Below are 23,607 nucleotides of genomic sequence, written 5' to 3' on the forward strand. Positions count from 1 at the left end.
GTTAAAAAAAACAAAACAAAAACAAAACAAAACATGTCAATGGTGGGAAAGTAATAACAGAAAAAAATAAAGTTTATTTTTGTATATATGATTAGTTGCTTTTTTCCTTCAATCCTTCAAACTACTGTTGATGAAGGTGACACCAGATTGTACTTTTAGAGACTTTCTGTCCCCAAGTCCCAATTAACTTCTGCAGTTCTTCTGCTACATTATGTGTGCGTGTTTGTTGGTCTCTCAAACTATCCTCCTAACAGTGCGTTGGGACAAGAAAAATACACATCCTCTTCAAATCCAATTCATTTCACTTCCAGCTAACTGAACAGTGGTCGGTTAAATTTATAATAATGGCCATGACCTCTGATTATAAATGATATTACCTTTAACTCAAGGGTGAACATCTAAGGGGGACTAATCAAAAATACTTTAGAATGAGCAAGCATAGAAGCGGCCATCTAAAAGTGTTAGTCAATTACTTCTGTTTAATAATCAAGACTGACGAGAGTGTGACTGTGAGTGACGCCACTGGCCGAGGCGATTTCACTAAACGACATGAGCCCCCAAATGAACAAATGTAATAGTTACAAGTAAAAGCAAAAGGTTCAAACATTTATCTAAATTATATATTGATATAATCTTCTTAATGTTTTATAGTTGGAGTCAGATGTAATGTAATGTATTTTTTATTAAATGCCATGTCAGCAACCAAAGCTATTTTCATGGCAGGAATCTTTCAACAATAAATATGCAATTTAAAAATCAACAAACAAAATAAAACATGAATTAAAATAAATTAAAGATTTTTTTGTCTTAATACATGATAAAATGTAAATTTAAAATCTTTTCTGGTTTCACTTTGTTAAAAATGTCCTTAAAAGAGTTTATTTCAGAAAAAGTCCTTCTGGAATCAGTAAAAGCAGGACAGTCCAGTGAAATGTGTTTTATAGTAAGAGGAGTTTTGCTGCACAAACACTAAGTGGGGTTTTCACCTTGGACCAAAAAACCACGTGTTATTCTCGTATGCCTAATACGACATCTGGTAAAAACTACTTGATCAAATCAATTCTTAAAATGTCTTAAAATTCTGTGGGAGATTTCAGGTTGGATTTCATGTAATTTATTATTTTCTAATGCATCCCATTCCTTTAGCCACTTGTTTAAAATGTAAGCGTTGATAAAAGGTTTCATCTCTGACGGAGGAATTTGACATTTGTTCTCTACTTGCTTCAAAGTGTCTTTAGCAGCTGCATCAGCTCGCTCATATCCTGAAAGCCCGACATGTCCTGGAACCCAGCAAAAAATGATGTGATAAAACTGATTTTGTAGTTGGTGAACTTTAGTTAAAATATTGTCAATCAAAGGATGATCATTCTTTGAAGATTCCATTACTTGGAGGCATGATTTAGAGTCTGTAAAAATTAGAAATTTTTTGTTGTTGGGTATTTTCTATATTCTCCAATGCTAAAAGTAAAGCGCAGGCTTCAGCTTTGAATATTGAGCATTCTTTAGGCAGACTGATAGTGGGAGTCAGATAAAATGAGGACAAATAAACCACCTCATATTAAAATCGGAGTCAGATATGACTTAAATTTAAACTAAAACAACATAATAGTAGGGCGAACACGCAGTAAACCTTCATCCACCAGTAGACACTGTCATTGGACTAACTGGCTGGACTTAAGAGTAGAAATATTAGAATGATTTACACAAATTGTGTGAATGAATGTTAAAACACCTACAAAATAGATATAATACCAGCATACATTGGTATATTTTTACCCCCGCACAAAATAATATTTCAAAATCAACCGTTTTATAAAAAAATTCAGAATCAAAATTCAATATTGTTTAAATGATTGTTAGAAAAGGAATGAAACTGCTTATTCAGTTCCGTTTCATAATAACATTGAAACGTGTGGTGTGGAAAGCAGTCAGTCTGTTGACTGACAAAATATTGATCTGGACAAACACAACTTCACATAACCTTGCACTTTCACTCTGATTTGGTAAAGTGTATTGACCTTGTGGCCGACATTAACATCATATTGTAAGATTTTGTTCCATGCACAAAACAAAATACACTGAAAAAAGTGTTGCATGCAGAACTTTTGCAAACAGTTTATTTGTGTTGAATTTAAACAAACAAATTAAATTTAATAATGTTCAACTTCATTTGTTTGTTTAAATTCAGCCCAAATAAATTGTTTACAACCACTTAACGTAAAAAAATTGAGTAAATCCAAGGAATCATCTTTGAAAATTTTTTTCAGTGTAGTTAAGAATATAGATAACTTTTAATGTACGTCAGAATATATTGTTGCGAGCTGCATGAAAAAAACATGCACTGTCTGCTCCACTGTGTCCTTATTCTCTTCTCAGTGAAGAGTTTACATTGAAACCCTTCCAATGTTGAAAAGCTTCAAACTAAATCCAGTAGGCAAACAGATGAAAGTTCATATTGAAGGAAAAAAAAAGTTCAGTTTACATTTCGACTCTGAAAGGGCCGTCAAGACAAGTGTTGTGTTCACTTATTCGTTTTAATTTGCTCTGTTTTTAATAGATAAATATTTGATTTTGTTGTCGTCCTGAGAAAGAAACAGTGACATGAATTCACTGGCTGTCTTCATCTTTGCTGTCCTTCTCTCTAACGGTAAGCCAAAACTTGTTTTCATGTATTTAAAATCATATGTTTCATACAAGCTTTGCAATGCTTCATCTAGTGTCGCTTACATTACGCTTACATTGACGCATCATTTCAAGATGTCTGCAAGTTTGCATTTGAAAAAATTAGCCTGGAAAACATCCGCTGTGTTCAAAGTTATGGGTAAAATACATCCAAGTGGTTGCTATTGCAGAATAAAGATCAACAAGCTTATCGGTAGCCCGACGCAACCACCTGGATGTATTTTATCCTGCTTATGAAATGGCTACTTGCCACAAAATGTACATAACATAACAATAACAACATAACAACACATTGTGTCATTGTACATAACAATGACACAAAACATTGTTCTAGACCAGGGGTCACCAATCCTAATCCTGGAGGGCCGGTGTCCCTGCAGGGTTTAGCTCCATCTTTCCTCAACACACCTGCCTGGATGTTTCAAGTATACCAAGTAAGACCTTGATTAGCTTGTTCAGGTGTGTTTGATTAGGGTTGGAGATAAAATCTACAGGACACCGGCCCTCCAGGAACAAGTTTGGTGACCACTGATCTAGACTGTAATATCACGAGATTGCACCAAACAGTCAAAAACAGCAGTGTGACAGACAAGCATATACACAGTACAGATGTGTTTAGACGTATAGATGATTCACAGATGGTTTAAGATGATTCGAAGAGTTTGAGCCTTCTTAGTTTTGGCAGTAGGTTTTTCCGAATTCCACCTTAGAATGTCACGACTGACCAATCAAAATTGTGTATTCCTTGATAAGCCTGTTCTATGAGTTTTAGTAGTAGCTATTTCGGAATAATATACTTTGGAATGTTGCAACAGACAAATCAAAATCAAGTGTTTCAGACAGCTGTAAAACAAGTAAAGGATAAAGTACATCCAGGAGGTTGCCATCACAGAATAAAGCCCTACAAGCATATCGCTGACCTGACTTAAAGTGGAGCACTGTTGTATAAGACTGAAGTGCTTTATTCTGCAAAAAACAACCACTTGTAATTTATCCTGCTTATGAAATGGCTACTTGCCACAAAATGCTAAAATTAACACAAAATATTGCTATTTTGATAACAGACCTTGGAATGTTGTGAGTAACCAATCAAAATTAAGTATTCCAGAGAGCTGTGTAATAAGTAAGGCATAATGAACATCTGGGTGGTTGTCATCACAGAATAAAGCTTGACAAGCTTATTGTTAGCACGACTCCAAACGGAGCACTGTTGTATAAGACTGAAGTGCTTTATTCTACAGAAAAAAAAACAAACAAAAAAAAAAACGCCTGGATGTAATTTATCCTGCTTATGAAATGGCTACTTGCCACAAAATGCTAAAATTGACACAAAACATTGTTCTAAACTGTAATAGTTAAATAATTCTTTGATTAAAGGCAATGCTGACAAAAATGAAAATGGCTGAATGGAGCATACATTAACCTACGTATTATTCAGTCACAGAATGTCAAATGTTTACCGCCAAACAGTCAAATATATATATATATATATATATATATATATATATATATATATATATATATATATATATATACACATATATATATATATATATATATATATATATATATATATATATATATATATATATATATAGAGAGAGAGAGAGAGAGAGAGAGAGAGAGAGAGAGATATAAATATATAGATATGTGTGTGTGTGTGTGTATATATTAATTTTATATATATATATATATATATATATATATATATATATATATATATATATATATATATATATATATATATATATCAAGATTCTAATTGTCATTTGCAGATGAGCAAACCCTCTAATAAGTGTCTTCCAGATTTAAACACAAACATCTAATAGTCCTCTTAGCAATGTACATGTGCTATCAAATTAAATACGTGTTAACTATTGCTACGTGTAACAAACAATTAAGAGAAACCCTAAATAACTTGAATGACATGACAAGGTAGCTTAACTAGCAAAAAAAAAAAATGTAATGTTATGTTAAATAAATACTGTGGACTTTTTTTTTCTTTTTCTTTTTACAGGTGTGGACTGCATCAGCCTAACAGATGAAGACTATAGGATGGCAGACAAACTCTTCACATTTGGTGCTGAAGCATCTTTGAAATACTTGGACAATTTAAAAACGGCTGCAGAGTTTGTTGTGAAAGAAAAGCAGATTAAGAAAACAGGGTAAAACCAGAGCTCTGTTTTTGTACAGTCAATATGGTCCATTAAATGACTTTGAAACAACAGTTAATACCTTGACTGAACATTGCTTTTGATCCATTTTGCTTCTTTGATAGTTAAATACAAAACAATACGCTGCTTAATTCAAGATTCCAGGAAAACAACAACCAATACAGAAGCAGTAGCCTGGTTGTGTGGAATGTACAATCAGTACTCTTTATAATAACCACTGTCTCCTGTGTGATTCAGAAATGATATGCACGACTTGTGGATTTCGCTGAAGGAGATGATTGAGAAGGTCAATGCTGAGGAAAAAGCTAAAGGACATGATGATTTCATAGTGGCGCTCAGGTAAGTAGTGGTTATAATGTGCTGTTTTAAAGTTAAACACTGATTAGAAGATTAAAAAAAACAAATTTAGTTTTTGATGCTATTTGTTAGATAGCTGTAGTTTATTACAATAAAGCATGGTTACTCCTGCTTCACCAATCTGTGTATTACTGCGGAACGCCCTGAGCAGCATCAACAGTGTGTATGTTGTCAAAATACTAAAATGATGCATTTCATTAAATAAACATTATTTATTTAATGAAGCATGAGTGAATGTTGGTGTTATATTTGTATCTTGTATGTGTTTGTCTGTTTGTATGCTGAATGAAAAAGCCTTCATTAATGTCAGGCCCGTAGTCATCCTGGGGAAAGGGGTGGCTCTTTTTTCTCAAAAAGCACTATTTTTAGCTGGATTAGCTTTTTAGATGGTTATCATAACCGCACTTTTTAATGTACCAAAAATATTTCCTAAAGATTTAGAATAAAAAAAAAACTTAAAAGAAAATACTTATTTTTTAAAATACTAATTACATCATATATCTTTAGAAAAAAAAGAATCTGTTAAAAGTTTTAAATTAAAAACTGTAGCCTATTGTTTTTTAGGCAAATAACAAACTCTCCAGCACGTTTATCAGACAGACTTCGGCCAATTAAATGACATAAAATTATATAAAAAAATATATATAATAATAATCATAAAAATAATGATAATGTAGAGCTTCATGATTTTTGTTGCCTCTCTTGTAAAAACGTTTATTTGAAAATACATGGATAACAACAATAGCCAAATTATTCAAATTCATTTTAATATGGGCCGCTTTTGGTGCTTCGCCCCTTTTTATTGGTCATTTTGTTTCAAAAATAAGATCCAAGATTTAGAAAAATGTTACTTGTAAAATGTTTTCTCTATTTAAAGAGAAAACAGTATGCTTTCAGTATGCTTTCTTGCACAGCTGGATGTTGGACTCATGAAAAACAATCGTTTGCATTGAACTAAACTGATTAGCTGAAGTCACACTGAAGCAACAGCCAACAGAGGGTTCCACATGGTCTTAAAGTTTCAATTAATTATTTTTACTATTTATGATGGCATAGCAGTCAAAATATGACAAATAAGCTCATGTATGGGACAATCTCTGCACCTTTGTCAGTTAGGGGTGGGTATTTCAAACCACCCAAACCCCCCCCGGCTACGGGCCTGGATGTATGGTTTGTATAGGACAATATTTGACCAAGATGAATCTGAGGGTTCGAAAAAAATCTAAATCATCTTTCAAGTTTAGTTAACATGAAGTTCAATGCATATTACCAAATTCTCAGTGTATATACAGCTGAAATCAGAATTATTAGCCCCCCTTTGAATAAAAAAAAAAAATCCAAATGATGTTTAACAAAGCTAGGAAATTTTCACAGTAAGTCTGATCATATTTTTTTCTCTGGAGAAAGTCTTAATTGTTTAATTTTGGCTAGAATAAAAGCAACTTTACATAAAAAAAATAATAAAAAACATTTTAAGGTCAAAATAATTAGCCCCTTTTATCAGTTTTTTTGATAGTCTACAGAACAAACCATGTTATATAAAAACATAATGCCTAATTACCCTAATCTGCCTAGTTAACCTAATTAACCAAGTTAAGCCTTTAAATGTCATGAAATGTGTTGAAAAATATCTGCTCTCTAAAAAATCTGGGGCTAATAATTCTGACTTTAACTGTATATTAAAAGTAGACCATTTATACTATATTTTCACAGAACAGGATTTTTACTTAATATTATAATAACCACAATTTATTTTTAGCTGTTGCCAAAAAAAAAAAAAAATATATATATATATGGAATGTTTTTTAATTTTTTTAATCTTTTTTTTTTCAAGTAAAAAGCTTCTTTTTTCTGGTCAAAAAAATATTCCTTTGTTGTGATGGAAATTCAGTCTTTTCTGTCAAATATATTTCTTATTTTATCAGAATTTAAAACAAAAAAGATTTATGGTTTTATAGTCTGTTATATTTTTAGTAAGATTGTGTCGTTGACAATGCTTCTTTTAACTTTTCCCTAAATTAAAGTTACTAACTAAGTATCTAACTTTTTGTATTTCCATCTGATTTCCATGTACTTTGACTTACAGTAAGCCTTTTAATTTTGATTTCGTTCATACTGTAGCTTATAACACATTAAAGGGGACCTATTATGCTCCTTTTTACGAGCTGTAAAATAAGTCTCTGATGCCTCTAGAGTGTGTATGTGAAGTTTCAGTGCAATTACCCCACAAATAATGTTTTATAACTCTTTGAATCTGCCTCTTTTAGGCTATGATCCTTATTGTGCTGCTTTGATGACTTTCGCTTTAAATTCAAATGAGATTGTGCTCCGTTCAAACAAGGGCAGAGCTACAAATGCCTGCGTGTCAGCATAGTGGCAGATTCAAAAACAAGACTAATGTCCTATGCTAATGAGGGAAAGAGGGGGGGGGGGGGGGGGGGGGGGCTTTTCCTCTCTGAGGACATGTACAAAGGGGCAATGTCAATCTAAGTATTTCTGCAGACTAAGGCCATCCGTCCACACTACGCTGGAGTTCTCGAGCGCCGAAAACGGAGCTTTTTGAAAACGCTGGAGAGGCCGTTTTCATTCTAAAACGCTGCTGCTCCGTCTCAGTGTGGATGGGGAAAGACGGAGACATCTGAAAACGGAGGCCTATCTGATTGGGGCTTTTCCTCAATATTAAGTAGCCTAACACACACAGTTCAGTCTCGCATCCTCTTCTTGTAAGTTAAGACTTCGCAAGTTTGATCAAGGCTGCAGTCTCCCCCTTTTCAGTTTGATATGGAAAACATACCGAGGACACGGGTAAATCTTCAAAGGGAACAGTGTACTTTATAAATTCATTCACATCACCTTGGCTACGTTGTTTCACTTTCTCAACAATAAAATGTAAACATGATTTAAGGAACTGCCTATTTTCTTTTTAATATTAGCAACTTAACAGACAGCAGAAATGTTGAGACGTCGTGCTGCATATATGAGCGTCATCTTCACTGTGTGGATATTTATAACAAAACAGAGCCGATAACAACTGCCTCCTTTCAATTTCAGTGAAAATACGAAACACACCCTCTCTTTTGCTGAATATCAGTTTTAATAATCGATAATTATAAAAGTATAACATACAATAAGTTTATACATTGTAGGAAATAAAGGCAAGCGATCAGTCATTGTACCTGGATTAATCATTAACTTATCTTTGCGCTTAACCAAAACATGTTACCCGTAAACAAGTAACTTAATAGATTCCAATGACCAAAGTCAGGGAATTTGCCTATGTCGTTAGATAAAGACAACAACATGAATGAAATATCACGTTTAGCAAATATAGTAAGATTAGATCCAGCGGGAGATGCTTAATGAGCAGTCCGACAAGCAGAGCTCTCATCTGGGTAGAAATGCTGGAGCGCTTGCCCGAGTGTCTGTGTGGTCACGTGATGTGCGTTTTCAGCGTTTTGGTGTAGACGGAGAGCTGTTCAGAAACGCTGGGTAAAACGCGAGTGTGGACGCGGATCGTTTTCATTCTACAACGCCGTTTTAAAACTAAAACGCAATAGTGTAAACGGGGCCTAAAATGACAAATGTTTTACTAATAGAAGCTTATATTCATAAGAAGGTTATATTCACACACAGTTGCCACACAACTGTGTTTAACCTCCCTATAAAAGTGTTTTTTTTTTTTTTTTTTTTTTGCACAATAGGTCCTCTTTAACAAAAATACTTCTAAAACCAGCACTGCTGAATTTCAAATAAAGCACAGCATCTCCGTATTGCTTAATGAAGGAATGATCCTGTGATTTTTATGACTTGTGACTTTTTTTAATGATTCATATCATGATCTGTTTCTTTACATTTGTTTCGCAGAGTTTATAAGACACTGTGTAAACTCCTTTTTGAAGGTCTGCACCAGATGGGTAAAGCACATACTGGAGACAGAACTTTTACGTATGAAGAACTTTCAGCAGATTAATATTATTGTATTACTGTTTTCTTCATTTTACAACTGCAAACATCTGATGTTGCTGAAAATAGTTTTAGTGAAAAACCTTGACTGCATGACTGATTAACATGGATCTGATTTTCTTTCAGACAATATGGTTTTTTTAAAGGGATCTTCAATAAAAAGACAACAGAGGAGCTTTGGAAGTAAGGCTTTTTTTCATCTGAGTTTTCTAAATGATCAAAAGTATTGAAATAATTTAAAGATATGTCAAATGCACCATCATGCCAAGTTTAACTTGTCATTTTTGATTTATTACAATTACTGACTGAAACCTAGTTCATCAGTGTCGTTTAATGCAGGTATGTGGAGTTCCACTTCCTTCCTGGAGCTCCGCCAGTCTACAGCAATCCAATGGGTTTCTTCAGTCACATTGTTTCCAAGATGTATGACCTTATGCTTACCATGTTTCTTTCGCTTTATGTAATAATAAAATAATAGAATTGAAGTCCTAAAATAATAGTTCACCCAAAATATGAAAATTCTGTCATCATTTACTCAACCTTCAGTTGTCGCAAACGTGTTCCTTTTCTGTCTGTTGAACACAAAAGAAGTTTGAAGAATGTTGGAAACCCCTAACCATTGACTTCCACAGTGTTCAATTTTCCTACTATGGAAGTCAATGGTTACAAATTTCTTGGGGACATTTTTTTGTGTGTGTTCAGTAGAGGAAAGGAACTCATAAAGAGGGGGAGTAAATAGGGAGTAAAGTAAAATTTTTTGGGTAAACTATCTTTTTGAGGTGCTTTTATGTCATATATTATAAGTTATGTTTTGTTTTGTTGTTAGTCAGAAACTAAATAATAATAATATAATATTAACATATATATATATGTATAGGGCAAAGCGGTGGCGCAGAAGTTAGTGCTGTCGCCTCACAGAAAGAAGGTCGCTGGGTCGCTGGTTCGAGCCTCGGCTCAGCTGGCGTTTCTGTGTAGAGTTTGCATGTTCTCCCTGCGTTCGCGTGGGTTTACTCCGGGTGCTCCGGTTTCCCCCATAGTCCAAAGACAGAGGCTAAATTGTCGGTAGTGTATGAGTGTGTGTGTGTGGATGTTTCCTAAAGATGGGTTGCGGCTGGAAGGGCATCCACTTCCCTATTTTATATATATATATATATATATATGCGGATAAAAAAAGCATTTTAGTTGAAGCAGCTGTCAGTTGATTACTTTAGTTGTCAGTAGCAACTAAAGTAATCCATAATTTAAAAGAAAACAAAACTAATTACTTTATAAATTAAGTTATATGTTATCAAATGAAATAACACAGAGGAAAAGTACTAAACACATGAAGAAAGGAAGGTGTAAAAAAAAGCATTGAAAGAGCAGACAGCATCTGAAATCTCTCAGTAGTTTAGTAGCAGCCCTGCCTCTTGTCAATGTAAATGAATACTAGCCACTTCAGTCTCAACACCTTAACAGGTGATCAGGGTGGACATTTCAGCAAGACAATAGTCCCTTTCACACAGTGATACCGGTAAATATCCGGAAAATTTCCGGAACGACTTTACCGGTAAATTCAAAAAAGCGCTGTTCACACAGGCGAGGACGTTACGGAAATTTTCCGGAAAAGAGCATTCACACATCCATTCCAAAATACCGGTAAATTCTGACATCATTCACCACAAATGAGCTTTAAACGGCTGCGCTTGTGTTTGTAAACATTTGACTAAATTACAAACTTACAACTTTCGCAGGATCACTTTCGCATGTCGAGATGTTCATAATATGTGCGTGTGCCGGCGCTCACAGGCTGTTTCACAGGCACACGCAAAGCTTGAAGGTAAACAAACAACGGCTTATCATAAGCATCTCATCGATGATTATTTACACAGTTGGCATTAAGAAGAACATATAAACGTAATCTGACTAACTTCTAGCAGCTAAATGTGTCTGGAAAAATATTCAAAGGCTTTTATTCTCACAAAGCGCGCGGACGTAAATGCGTCTGACTGTTGTGATTGGCTAAAGCAGACGTCTCACGTCAGCACGTTCTAGACGTGCACGCGCTTATTACGGCAATCTTCCTTCTGCATTCACACAGCGCAGCATTCCGGCAAATTGCCGGTAATGTTACAACTTCTCTTTCCGGAAAATAGCCAGAACGAATTTACCGGTATTTTCAAAAAGGACCTGTTCACACATACAACAAAGGTCTGTATGTGTGAAAGGGGCTAATGATCCCAAACACAGTTAAGAAAAGAAAATAAAGCTGCTAGAATGGCCCAGCTAATCTCCTGACCTGAATCCAATAGGAAATAAGAACTAAAGATTCAGAGTTCAAAGTTCAGAGACCCACAGCATTGTCAAGATTTATAGACTCTATTGACACCTGTGCAATGTTTGCAGCTTCATTCTCCATATAAAAGGCATCTTGAAAGTTTCATCTTGGTCATTATATAAAAAAGCATTTTATACATTGTATTAAATACATTTCAGAAGTTCAGTACCTTCTCTTTGTGTCATTTCAATGTTATTACGCATAACTTGTTCATCTGATTTTTAATTTTTTTTTTGGTTTGCCAAATTGTCAATTTCATGTTAACACCTCCTAGAAATACATTTATCTGTAAAAATCACGACACATTTAAGGCTTATTTTACCCACTGCTATGTATTTCAAAGGTGAAGATATTTATATGTTAGCATTAACAATTCATTTTTTCATGTTTTCTTTGTTGTGCCATCTAACAGACTGGCTCGACCCCGAGTGATTGAAATTATAAAAGTTGCCGGGAATATTGTGAATGACATCAACGAACATCTCCAGAGGTAGGATCCATTTCGTTTTACTTATTGCTTTACTGCAGTACACAAAAGCAATGATACATCTTGGAGTTATGTGGTTTCTTTAAAGCAAATGTTCAAAATACACTCATATGACGTGTACTATGTTGATGATATGTAGTTTTTTTTATAATAACACCATTTAATCTGAATATTTTTAGATTTGAGAGGGCATACGAGCAGTTTATTATAAAGGTCGGGGACATTATCACTCAAGAGAAGGAGAAAGAAAATGATGAGTTTCTAATAACACTGAGGTAAGGATATTTACTATCTTTTTATTTTATTTTACCTACTGTATGTATGCTGTAAAAAAAAAAAACAGCCATAAAGTAGGATTTTACTGTATTTTGTAATTCATGTTTTTATTTTTCTTCTTTTATTTGTGCTTTTGAATTGCATAACTGGACCTTTATCTTTTTCCCAACAACTTATAACCATGAAAAGTTTGAAAAAGGGACTTTTATTAACGTTTTTAATAGTTTAAAATGATATATCGTCTGGGTTGGTGTTGTATATTATGGTACAAAAAACTTGTAATATAATGTGCCTGTTATTTGACAGACTTATTTCTCTCTATAATATTTTTTAAACATTATATTATTTCAAACTCCTAAAATGTCAATAAACATGACTTTGTTAGTCAACAGAGCAGGGATCAAAGGTCCTAATGCAATTCACAACCGTAAATAAATGGGAAAAATGTTTTAATCACAAAATATGGAAACTGTTGATTAACAGATATCATTTAACAGTGTAACAAATGTCAGCTTTTATCCAAGAAAAAAAAACTCCTCTGCTTTTATAAGCTGTCAGTGATAAAAAAAATAAATAAACCAATTACAGTAAATCAAATATACAAATCAAAGGAACAATGCTTTAAAACTTTCAGGTAGATCTTACAAAGGAAACAAATGCTATAGAAACTGAATAAAGAAATAAACTACTTGTAAAAACATACTTTTAAAGTTTGCATATACAGTGCATGTGGAAAGTACTCATAGCGCTTCACTTTTACCACATTTTTTTATGTTATAACCTTATTCCAAAATAGATTAAATTAACTTATTACCTCAATATTCTACACACAATACCCCATACTGACAATGTGAAAAAAAGATTTTTTTAAATTGTTGCAAATTTAATAAAAATAAAAACCTTGAAAAATCACATGTATTTAAGTATTCACAGCCTTTGTCGTGAAGCTCTAAATTGAGCTCAAGTACATTCTATCTCCACTGATCATTCTTGAGATGTTTTAGCAGCTTAATAGGAGTTCAATTAAGCTGTGGTAAATTCAGTGGTAACTTCAGTTTATTGGACATGATTTGAAAAGGCATACACCTGTTTATATAAGGGCCCAGGGTTGACAGTGCATGTCAAAGCACAAACCAAGTATGAAGACAACGGAATTGTCTGTAGAGCTCTGAGACAGGATTTTCTCGAGGCACAAGTCTGGAGAAGGCCACAGAAAAAAATTCTGCTGCTCTGAAATGAGCACCATGGCCTCCATCATCTATAAGTAGAAGATGTTTGAAACCACCAGGACTCTTCCTAGAGCTGGCCGGCCATCTAAGCTGAGTGATCAGGAGAGAAGGGCCTTAGTCAGGGAGATGATCAATAACCCGATGGTCACTCAGTCTGAGCTCCAGCATTCTTCTGTGGAGAGAGGAGAACCTTACAGAAGGACAACTGTCTGTGCAGCAATCCACTAAACAGGCCTGTATGGTAGAGTGGCCAGATGGAAGCCACCCCACGCCTGTAGTTATCCAAAAAGCATCTGAAGAACTCTCAGACCATAACAAACAAAATTCCCTGGTCTGATGAGACTAAAATTAAACTCTCTGGAGTGAATGCCAGGCGTTATGTTTGGAGAAAACCAGGCACCGCTCATCACCAGGCTGATACTATCCCTAAAGTTGAAGCATAGAGGTGGCAGCATTAAGCTGTGTGGATGTTTTTCAGCAGCAGGAACTGGAAGACTAGTCAGGATAGAGGGAAAGATGAATGCAGCAATGTACAGAGACATCCTGAATGAAAACCTGCTTCAGAGTGCTCTTGACCTTAGACTGGGGTGACGGTTCATCTTCCAGCAGGACAATGACCCAAAACACACCGCCATAAATATCATTGGAGTGGCTTCACAACAACTCAGTGAATGTCCTTGTGCAGCCCTGCCAGAGCCCAGACCTAAATCCTATTAAACATGTCTGGAGAGATCTGAAAATGGCTGTACACTGTCGCTTCCCATCCAACCTGATAGAGCTTGAGAGGTAGTGCAAAGATGCCAAGCTTGTGGCATCATATTCAAAAAGACTTGAGGCTGTAGTTGCTGCCAAATGTGCATCAACAAAGTATTAAGCAAAGGCTGTGAATACTTATGTACATGTAATTTTTCAGTTTTTTATTTTGAATAAATTTGCAACAATTTGAAAAAATACTTTTTTCATTACTTTCATTTCATTACTTTTGACATAATCATTATGGGATATTGTGTGTAGAATTTTGAGATTAATTCATTTTGGAATAAGCTGTAACAAAAAATAAATAAATGTGGAAAAAGTAAAGCGCTATGAATACTTTCCGCATGAAACAATAATTCTAATAAAATCTATAAATCAAATGCAAACTCGTCTGATACAATGACCTTAATCTCTGAAACAAAAAACATCTGAGAAACATTTGCCAACATTCTTCAAAATATTATTTCTATTACACGAGAGCAAAATGATGGCAATATTTTAGTTTTAAGCTTTAATCCAAATAAACAACATGCTTTTTACAGTTTTATGTGTGCTTTTTATATCCACAGAACACTGTCGCGACTGTTTGTGGATTGCTGGGATAATGTTTTAGAATACACTGAAAGTCAGGAGTTTCACAACAAGTACACACATTCCTTAGAGTAAGACTGTCAATATATCTTATGTGGAACAGTTTTAAATAAAAACAAAACTAATAATATATAATCTACAAAAAATACAATAAACTGAGTTTTGTGATGTTTATGTTGCAGAAGATGGAATGAGCTAAGAGCTCTGAAAGACAATGGAAAACGTCACAAGCTTTTTGACAGTGAGACTGGACGAAATGTCTGGACGTAAGTAAAGCATCGCTTTTTGTCTTTTCATTCTAGTTGGTACATTTTTACAACAGTTTGTTGCCTGTGAAAAATAACACATTAAGTACCCTGTTTTTTTTTTGTTATTATATTTTTGTATTGTATTGTATAAGTAGTTAGCATTTAATCTATAAACTAACCAAGTTTAAGTAATAAACTAATGATGTATGTGGTAATGGGGTGGGAAAATAATAAGCTTATGCTTCATACAGCTTCATTTTCGACCATGTTTAAATGTGTTTTTTTGTTAATGATATTTTATGTATGTTTTTGTTCGAAAATAAATAAATCAAATCAAAATCAAATCAAATAAAAAAAAAAAACTCACATTAACTGATTTTCAGCCAAACTTGTGTTCCATCCAGTTTCCATCAAAAAATGTGAATTAACTTTATGCATAAAACTGGATTATCGCATAAAAGCGTGTGAATAAAGTAGCGTTTCCATCCAACAAGTCAAATCGAACAAAATCGTAATTTTCTGATTAACTGGTGCCAATTATCAACTGTAAAGATGGAATTTGCTGCGGTAGGAGAACCTGCGTGAAAAACATCCTGTGGGTAAACTGGAGCTAGTGCAGGGGTGCTCAACCCTGTTGCTGGATATCTACCTTCCTGCAGATTTCAGTTGCAACCCATATCAAACACACCTGTTTGTAATTATCAAGTGCTGTTTAGGTCCTAATTATCTGGTGTATGCGTGTTTGATCAGGGTTGGGGCTGAACTCTGTAAGAAGGTCGATCTCCAGGAGCAGGGTTGAGCACTTCTGAGCAAGTGACTCTGTGCTCCATGATCAATGCGAACCCAGCATTAATTTTGCTTTTTAAAAATACCTCACATTAACTGATTATTAGACAATCTGTCTAGGTTGAGGTAGGGTGAAAAACATCACATGGGTAAACTAGAGATAGTGAGTCTGTGTTCCACGATTCATGTGAACCCAGCATTATTTTCTGGATGAGTTTCAGAAAGTTGAATTTGCATTATGATTCATTTTGCTGTTAGACATACCTCACATTAACTGATTATCACCTGTCTTTATGATGACTGCCTTGTCATACCTGTGACTGAACTCTTCTTCTTTATCTAGTTGGGCAGATCAGCAGGGTTTTAGTCTTGTTTATGACAAAACTGCCCTTGAATATCAAGAATGGGGTAATGAGATTTTTGGAAACAACAGATTCAGCCAATCCAACCGGTTAGTATAACAGGCTTTTTTCAACTAATATCTTTGTTTGATTAATAACTAACATCGAGCCTATGGAATAAATGAAGTAACTCTGCATTGATTATAAACCATTAATCATTCATGAGTCATGACACAGTTATGCTTATTGTGTGGTTATAAAAGCACATGCTTTGCCTAGTGAATATGCTGCAGTCTAGTTTAATAATCTGTTTGAATATACAGAAAATGCATACTGTAGATGTACATTTAGTCTGCTCGTTTGTTTCATAGGGCTCTCAAAAAGGTGTCAACAATATACGGCAATGCGCTGCATGAGAGAATGTCTCAGTATGGCCTTGGGATGTCTGAAGTGAATGATTTTCTAATTGACGTCGATGAGGCACTCACTGAATTATTAGGTGAACACATTGTAAACAATTTGAGGTAAGAACACAAATTTAAACTTAAACTTGATTGTTCAGCACTAGAAACACCAGAGGTGGGTAGTAACGAATTACATCTACTTTGTTACATTTACTTGAGTAAAATTGTTGGGTACATTTTTAGAGCAAAAACTTTAATAATAATAATAATAATTCCTTACATATATATATAGCTCTTTTTCTGGACACTCAAAGCGCTTTACAAACATTTTTTGGGGGGGAATCCCCTCATCCACCACCAGTGTGTATCCACCTGGATGATTAAATGGCAGCCATATTGCGCCAGACCACATGTTTTTTACTAAATTTGGCAGCGTTCCTTACTTAAATGATAATAAATATGACTTGTATGACTTGTTCGCAAAAATCTCGAGGCACAGTGTTAAAAAAGTTGTGTCACAAGTGGTTAATATAGAGATGCCTCTTCCTACTTTCCATTAGTTTGCATGCATGTGTTGAAATGATGGCTGAAGATGTGCGAGTTTATCGGAAGTTCAGTCTGTTTTCACTCCTAGATGTTAAAAAGAATAGTTTGATAATTTGATGCACGCTTAACATAAACACAAATTCCATCTGCTATTATGCCTATTTGAACCCTAGTAATGGTAATTTGTTGACTATGAGTGCTTTTAGCTCTACTCTTGTCCCAGCAGACAAACATCTCGTCAACACACAATCACGAACAAAGGTTTATTCTCAAGATTTTCATAACATCATGCATAACAACATACATACATAACAACAGCATATTCATAAGATTAAAAGTAACTAGTAAAGTGGAGTAATTTTTTTATTCAATACTAGTAGTACCATTACTTTTAGTCATGTAATTTTTTAAGATTGTAACTTTTACTTGAGAACTTGCCTAAGTACTTGTACTTTTTCTTGAGTATACATTTTGGATACTCTACCCAACTTGTTATTGGATTTCGAACACTATAGTTCTATTTTATCAATCTAAGTGCAAAGTCTAAAGCGCAGGGCGCAAAAGCATTAAGGGCATTTCTAAATCCACTTTTGCTGTTTTAAGGATGGAAACATATTGGGCCCTATCATACATATTTTCAGCTCAACGCAAGAGTCGTTTTGAAGTGTTGCACCACGCTGTTTAAATAGCAAATCCATTTAAGCTCATATATGCGCCCATAGGCGTTCTGGTCTAAAAAAGAAGTTAGGTGCATTGCTGGCGCGTTGCTGTTTTGAGGATTTGAAATAGACCGCTCAATAGACCAGCTAAGAGGAGGTCTAAAGTCCAGCACAGAGTGTGTCAGTTGTGCTCTTCGCTTAAACATTGCTTAATACACACAGGATGTACAGTAATACACAAATATCTTTACAAAAAAAAAAGGATTAAAATGTTACAAAAATTATTATTTTCTACATAAATATAAAAACCACTGCCTCCATGCCTTCTTCATCTCGTGGGGCTTTTTTCAGTCTATTCATAACTATCTGTTTTTGTATAATATTATTATTGGCAATATTATTTATTATATGCATATTTATATTTGTTTTATCAAAAACAAGCTTAGATTTGCCCACCTGTCAGGTTTTAGACCATATGGGGCACAGCATGTGTATTTGGAAATAACTCAGTTTTTTGATCACACTTTGTTATTATTGTTCATTTATTCGTTTGCTGGAAATTAGAACTGAATTTAGAAATAGTTTTGAAACAAATCTTTGTGCTTAACAAACAAGATCAATTATTTAGGCTAATAGATGTGTGTGCGTACAACACGTTTCCTTATCCACGGAAGAAAGTAAAAGTAAAGAATGAGGAGGCTCATTCTCGCATTCTACCGCTGCAGATGCTCTGTTTAACTGCTTTCTCACAATTAAAGTGTTCAGTTTTTACACTTACAAAGTCCGCCATGTAAATAGCAAATGTGCCATGGCACGATGCAACTGATTCTTAAATGAAATGGCAAATGAGACTGATTGGTTTATTCTCAAAACACACCTATAACTCATTAAGAGAATAAGTTCAACCCTCTTAGACCATGCTCTGCGGCGCAAAGTGGATTTTTCTGTCCTTAAAATAGCAAAAGTGGATTCGGACATAGCCCTAATGCTTTTGCGCCCTGCGCTTTGGACTTTGCACCAAGATCGTTAAAACAGAGCCCTTGATCTGCACCCTGGCGCATGGTCTAAGGGTTGTGCTTATTCTCTTAATGAGTTATGGGTGTGTTCTGAGCATAACATGCATTAAACCAATCAGAGTCTCATCTGACATTCCCTTTAAGAGACAGTTGTGTAGCACCATGACACATTTGCTATTTACATGGCGGACTTTGTAAGTGGAAAAACTGAACGCTTCAGTAGCAAGAAAACTGTTAAACAAACCATCTGCAGCGCGAGGATAAAGAACGAAACTCCTCCATTCAGCCTCTTTACTTTCTCTTTACTTTACCTTTACACTTTACTCCTTCACTTTCGTGAAATAAGGAAACGGTCAACACTCACTCCACTGAAGAAGTCCATTAGCCTACATATTTAATTTTGTTTGTTTAGCGCAAAGATTTGTTTCAAAGCTATTTCTGAATTCAGCTCTAATTTGCAGCAAACGAATAAATGAATAATATTAATGAAGTGTGATCAAAAAACTGAGTTCTACTAAACACACGTCCTATTCTTATGCCCATATGGTGATACAGACGTCTCCAATACCCGACAAGTGGACGAATCTTGTTTTTATTAAAACAAATATGAACATGCATATAATAAACAATACTGCAAATATCAACATTATACAAACGCAAATTGTCATGAATAAACTGAAACCCCCAGTTTTAATTAATCCGGAATCATGCACGTCTAATACTTCTTCATCAGCATTAGATCATTAATTGAGTCATTTTTTATGTCCTCCAGGAGGCTGGGTTCTGAATTATGGAATTATTTTAATAGTGAAATTTTGCAAGTCTCCAAAAACAAAAAAAGCCAGCTGACATCAGATGAGGATCCACTGCAACAATTGCGGTAAGATACGCATTAAGCTCATTCTGAAAACGTACCCTTATATACAATTCTGGAGATTGCGAGTTATGTAGCCAGAAGTACGTATGGCTGCATTTTGTCTTTAACACGAATGATAACGGGCGGTATGACACCATTCCTTTTCGAGGTAGCAGCTGACCACTTACCTCCATTTGTACGACTTTCCTGCTGTTTGTCCAGTGGCTTACAGCGTACATCGACAGACTAGAGACACTGAAAAGAATTGACTGTGATGACAGGCTTCGAGTCCAGTGAAGAGTGGTTTCAGAAAGAAAGAAAGACAAAAACAAAAGCCAAAAAATAAAATAAACATGTAAATAATAAGGTGAGCATATGGTAAAATTTTGAAAACGAGGTACAATCAGGCAAGGGCTTTTGTTTTTCTGGATTGCTTTTCAAAACACTGCAGTTAGGTTTAGGAAAGTTGGTGTTTGGAAGATCGGTCTGTTGGTCAGACAGTCAGTCAGTCGACAGCGGCCTCTGGTGGATTTATGTGAGAAGAGCAGGCACAAATAGCACTAATGAGAGAAATCTAAGATCTCAAAAAGCGTACACAGCAGCTTCTGATGGATTCGCGAAAACAAAAACTGCAAAAAAAAACTCCTCGGACGTATTTGGCGCTCTCCAAAAATGTATATAGGGCTACATTTTCAGAATGAGCCTGAAAGTACCATCATTTTAGATGAAGAGAAAAAATGTATTGCAATATAAAACTGATCTCTAATCACTTTCTCTGTTGATTTTTTGCAACAGTAAAATTAAAGAAGCGTGCTTTGACGTCTGGGACAGAGTTCTCTTTGAGATCAACAAACATGTTAACGATGATGGACTTGAACAGTCAGTCAGGTAAAGTGATGCAGAAATTTATTACCAGATCTAATCCTAAATGTTTAGCCTTGTAAAAACATTTTTTATTTTAATTTGGAATGTTATGACACTGGAGCTAGTAATGATTTTTAGGCTTCATTTTTGTTGTTCTGACATTTTAAAGGTCCCATGAAATTAAAATAAAGTTTTTTTAGATGTCAGCATTAGTATTGTTTGTTGTTAAGATATTTACAAGCTAGTGTGCTCCAAAACAATTAAAAAAATGTCACGTTTGTAAGATATAAACTAATATAAACTTGATATAAAGCTTGTAGTTTGTCACTTCTATTTAAATAGATCAACGGTTTTATTCACGTCACCTCATACTACAGTTTCTCATTAAACCTTGACCAATCAGATGTGCACAAGTATTTGACATGCCCCGCCCCCATCAAGACACTTGTCATTTGCTTTTCATTTGATGCGCTTGAGATCAACCGCTCTCACTGGCAGAGCGGTGATAAAACAAAATGCTTTTGGCTTATTTTAAAAAGGGGAGGAGCTACACTATGTGCCACCCTCTCTTCGTGTTTCGGTTGAGATTATGTTAATCATTAAATAAAAATAAAAATTTCAAAGCACTTCATGGGACCTTTAATTTTGTAACAATATCTGCGATCATTTAAACTATATTAAAGAGACAGCTATTAGTTCAATTGAATTGATAAATGAAGGACATTTTTACTTCATTTTTCATAGGGATTTTCAAGAAGTGATGAGAGTTTTCATTCAAGAATTAGCAGGCAGTGGACAATTAACAGAAAGAAAGCTCGTTGAAGCAGAAGAGTAAGGAAAGAATTCTTTATTTAACTATTTGTAAAAATAAAAGCTGCAAATATTGTACATTTAATGCAATCTCACAGCAATTCGTAACTTTTTGAATTAGTGGCTAATTCGTATTAATTTATATGATCTCATTCTAATACAATTTGCTCATCGTCCAATCAGGAGTAGGGTTTGGGGATATGACTTTAAAAAAAAAACATAAATTTTCATGCAAACTCAATCATATGAATTCGTACATATACTGTAGACCCTTTTCACAATTCCAGGTTTCTCAGTTTCCGAAGTCGTCATAGTTGGGAAAACTTAGAGCGTGGTGAATGGGAGAATACAACAAATAATTGTTTTACAATCTTATTTTCTCAAATAATAAAAAAAAAAAAAAAAACGTCATGATGATGTTATAAAGACTTTCAGAAAAAGGAAAAAACAAATTGTGTGAGGGCAGCCGGAGAAGAGAATAACATCCAATTTACTGCCTTGTCCCATAGACGCTGCATTAGAAATGCCTCGCACAAGCAGTAATTCGTTTTTTGTAACTTGAAGCAAAAATGATATAATACACACATAAATACATAGAAATGTTCATATGTTTTTTTTTTTTTACATCTAAATGTTAAAAACTTTCAAGGACGCGTCAAACGCGTCATCACAGGCTTGTGAAAAGGGTCTATTAGCCACTTTTCTGAAATAGTTACGTTTCATCGTGAGATCTGGCTGCTGTATTTACTTTAATAGAAAAGAAAAAAAATGGAGTAGATGTATTCTATGTTTTCATTTAACCTTATGCTCTTTATTAATTATGTTTTCTTCATGGTTGTAAAGGACCCTTCTCAGTTTCAAGCAACTCATCTTCGACAAATATGTAAATAGGGTTGATGGTTTGGAGCGAATGATCAATGATTCGGCAATGTAAGACCTTGCGCTTTATATTGAATGTTATATGATTAGTTGTTTACAATATACTCCAAAGCAGCATTGGATGAAGAAATGAAGTTGCTAACGTTTTTGTTTTGTTCTTTCAGAACTCTTGCCAAAGTGATGCTAAAGACTTTTTCTGCTACAAATACTCTCCTGGTTAATTATCTGGCATTTCTAATGTCTGATTGATTTTCCAATGTAATTACAAATTGCTCAAGTCATAACTGGAAGGATAATAAGGACAACTCTTGCTTATCCTTAATAAAAGAATACATGAAAGCAGGAGTTTTCGTGTTTTTCTTGGCATTATGCTGAAATCAGACCTGATAAACGCTGACCTGAAGGCTGTTTTTATAGTGAGGAATCGGATCTGTTGCTGATTCCCAAGATTTATAGTTGATCATTTATTTCAAATTATACACCATCTGTATTAAATTTCTGTTCATTTATGATTGTATGACTTCTTATTTTAAATGTGGTGTAATGGATTAACAGGGTTCTAGTCCACTTTGGCATGAGATGGCAGCATTGAGTAAAAGAAAGTGTGGCAAGCATCTGCTCGTGGCTTTGCCAAGTCAGCAAAATAAGAAAAAAATCAACATTCATCAATACTTGACTGCCCTTGCTTGTGCTTTTACTGTGCATTTAATCTTTTCACTTGTGCTTTGAGCTGTTAAAAGTGTCTTTGATGAGAGCAAGAATCATATTTCAGTTAGTAAAAGGTTAAGATATGCTTCTAGTGTCATTCTCCCAGGCATAAAAATAAAACAGATATACTTCTTTAGTAGTTTTTAGAGAATGACCATTGAAAGATTATTGTATTGATGATTTACACACATCTTTAGGTATACCTGTTTAACAGCTTGTTATCTCAAACATTTTACCAGTCAATTTTAGTGCATTCAGTCATGTAGACGTGATCAAGAGGATCTGCTGAAGATCAAACTGAAAATCAGTTTCAAAATGGCGAAGAAAGGCAATTTCAGTGACCTTATATATATACAAATGCTTCAGAAAATGGTCAGAGGACAACGGCCAGACTTATTTAGACCCATTCCCAATTCTACCCCTTTGCCCTTCCCCTTACCCCTACTCCTCGTTTTGCACGTTCACGTGGAGGGATAGGGGTTACCCAATTCTCTTTATATTGAAGGTGTAGGGCTAAGGGAATGGGCTATAGATAACCCTCAAAACTGAGATTTTCTAGGACCACACTACACTCTCAGAAATAAAGGTACAAGATCGGTCACTGGGGTGGTACCTTTTCAAAAGGTACAAATTTGTACCTAAAAGGTCCATGATAATA

The 23,607-nt window shown here is 34.7% G+C and overlaps 2 protein-coding genes across 2 annotated transcripts in view; both read left to right on the plus strand.

Moving 5' to 3' along the window:
• The window catches only part of si:rp71-15k1.1, a 465,095-nt gene that overhangs the window by 65,377 nt on the left and 376,111 nt on the right, over window positions 1–23,607 (plus strand). The gene's annotated exons all lie outside the window — the stretch shown is intronic.
• On the plus strand, window positions 1,759–22,580 carry si:ch211-288g17.4. Its single transcript, XM_087295442.1, has 17 exons — window positions 1,759–2,647; window positions 4,700–4,847; window positions 5,094–5,195; window positions 9,078–9,158; window positions 9,303–9,359; window positions 9,516–9,599; window positions 11,906–11,983; window positions 12,160–12,255; window positions 14,811–14,903; window positions 15,015–15,098; window positions 16,210–16,317; window positions 16,579–16,731; window positions 19,605–19,712; window positions 20,484–20,576; window positions 21,297–21,383; window positions 22,206–22,292; window positions 22,406–22,580. The coding sequence occupies exons 1-17, from the start codon at window positions 2,602–2,604 to the stop codon at window positions 22,488–22,490; spliced, it is 1,590 nt and encodes a 529-aa protein (XP_087151568.1). The 5' UTR covers window positions 1,759–2,601; the 3' UTR covers window positions 22,491–22,580.

The sequence above is a fragment of the Danio rerio genome, chromosome 19 (assembly GCF_052040795.2).
Source record: "Danio rerio strain M-AB ecotype USA chromosome 19, GRCz13ab, whole genome shotgun sequence".
NCBI lineage: Eukaryota > Metazoa > Chordata > Actinopteri > Cypriniformes > Danionidae > Danio > Danio rerio.

Bases quoted from the DNA above. Each gene is read 5' to 3' on its own strand.
- si:ch211-288g17.4 (XM_087295442.1), top strand. From the start codon at position 2,602: ATGAATTCACTGGCTGTCTTCATCTTTGCTGTCCTTCTCTCTAACG. The intron at 12,256-14,810 runs GTAAGGATATTT...TTATATCCACAG, and splicing joins GAGTTTCTAATAACACTGAG to AACACTGTCGCGACTGTTTG. The intron at 14,904-15,014 runs GTAAGACTGTCA...TTTATGTTGCAG, and splicing joins AAGTACACACATTCCTTAGA to AAGATGGAATGAGCTAAGAG.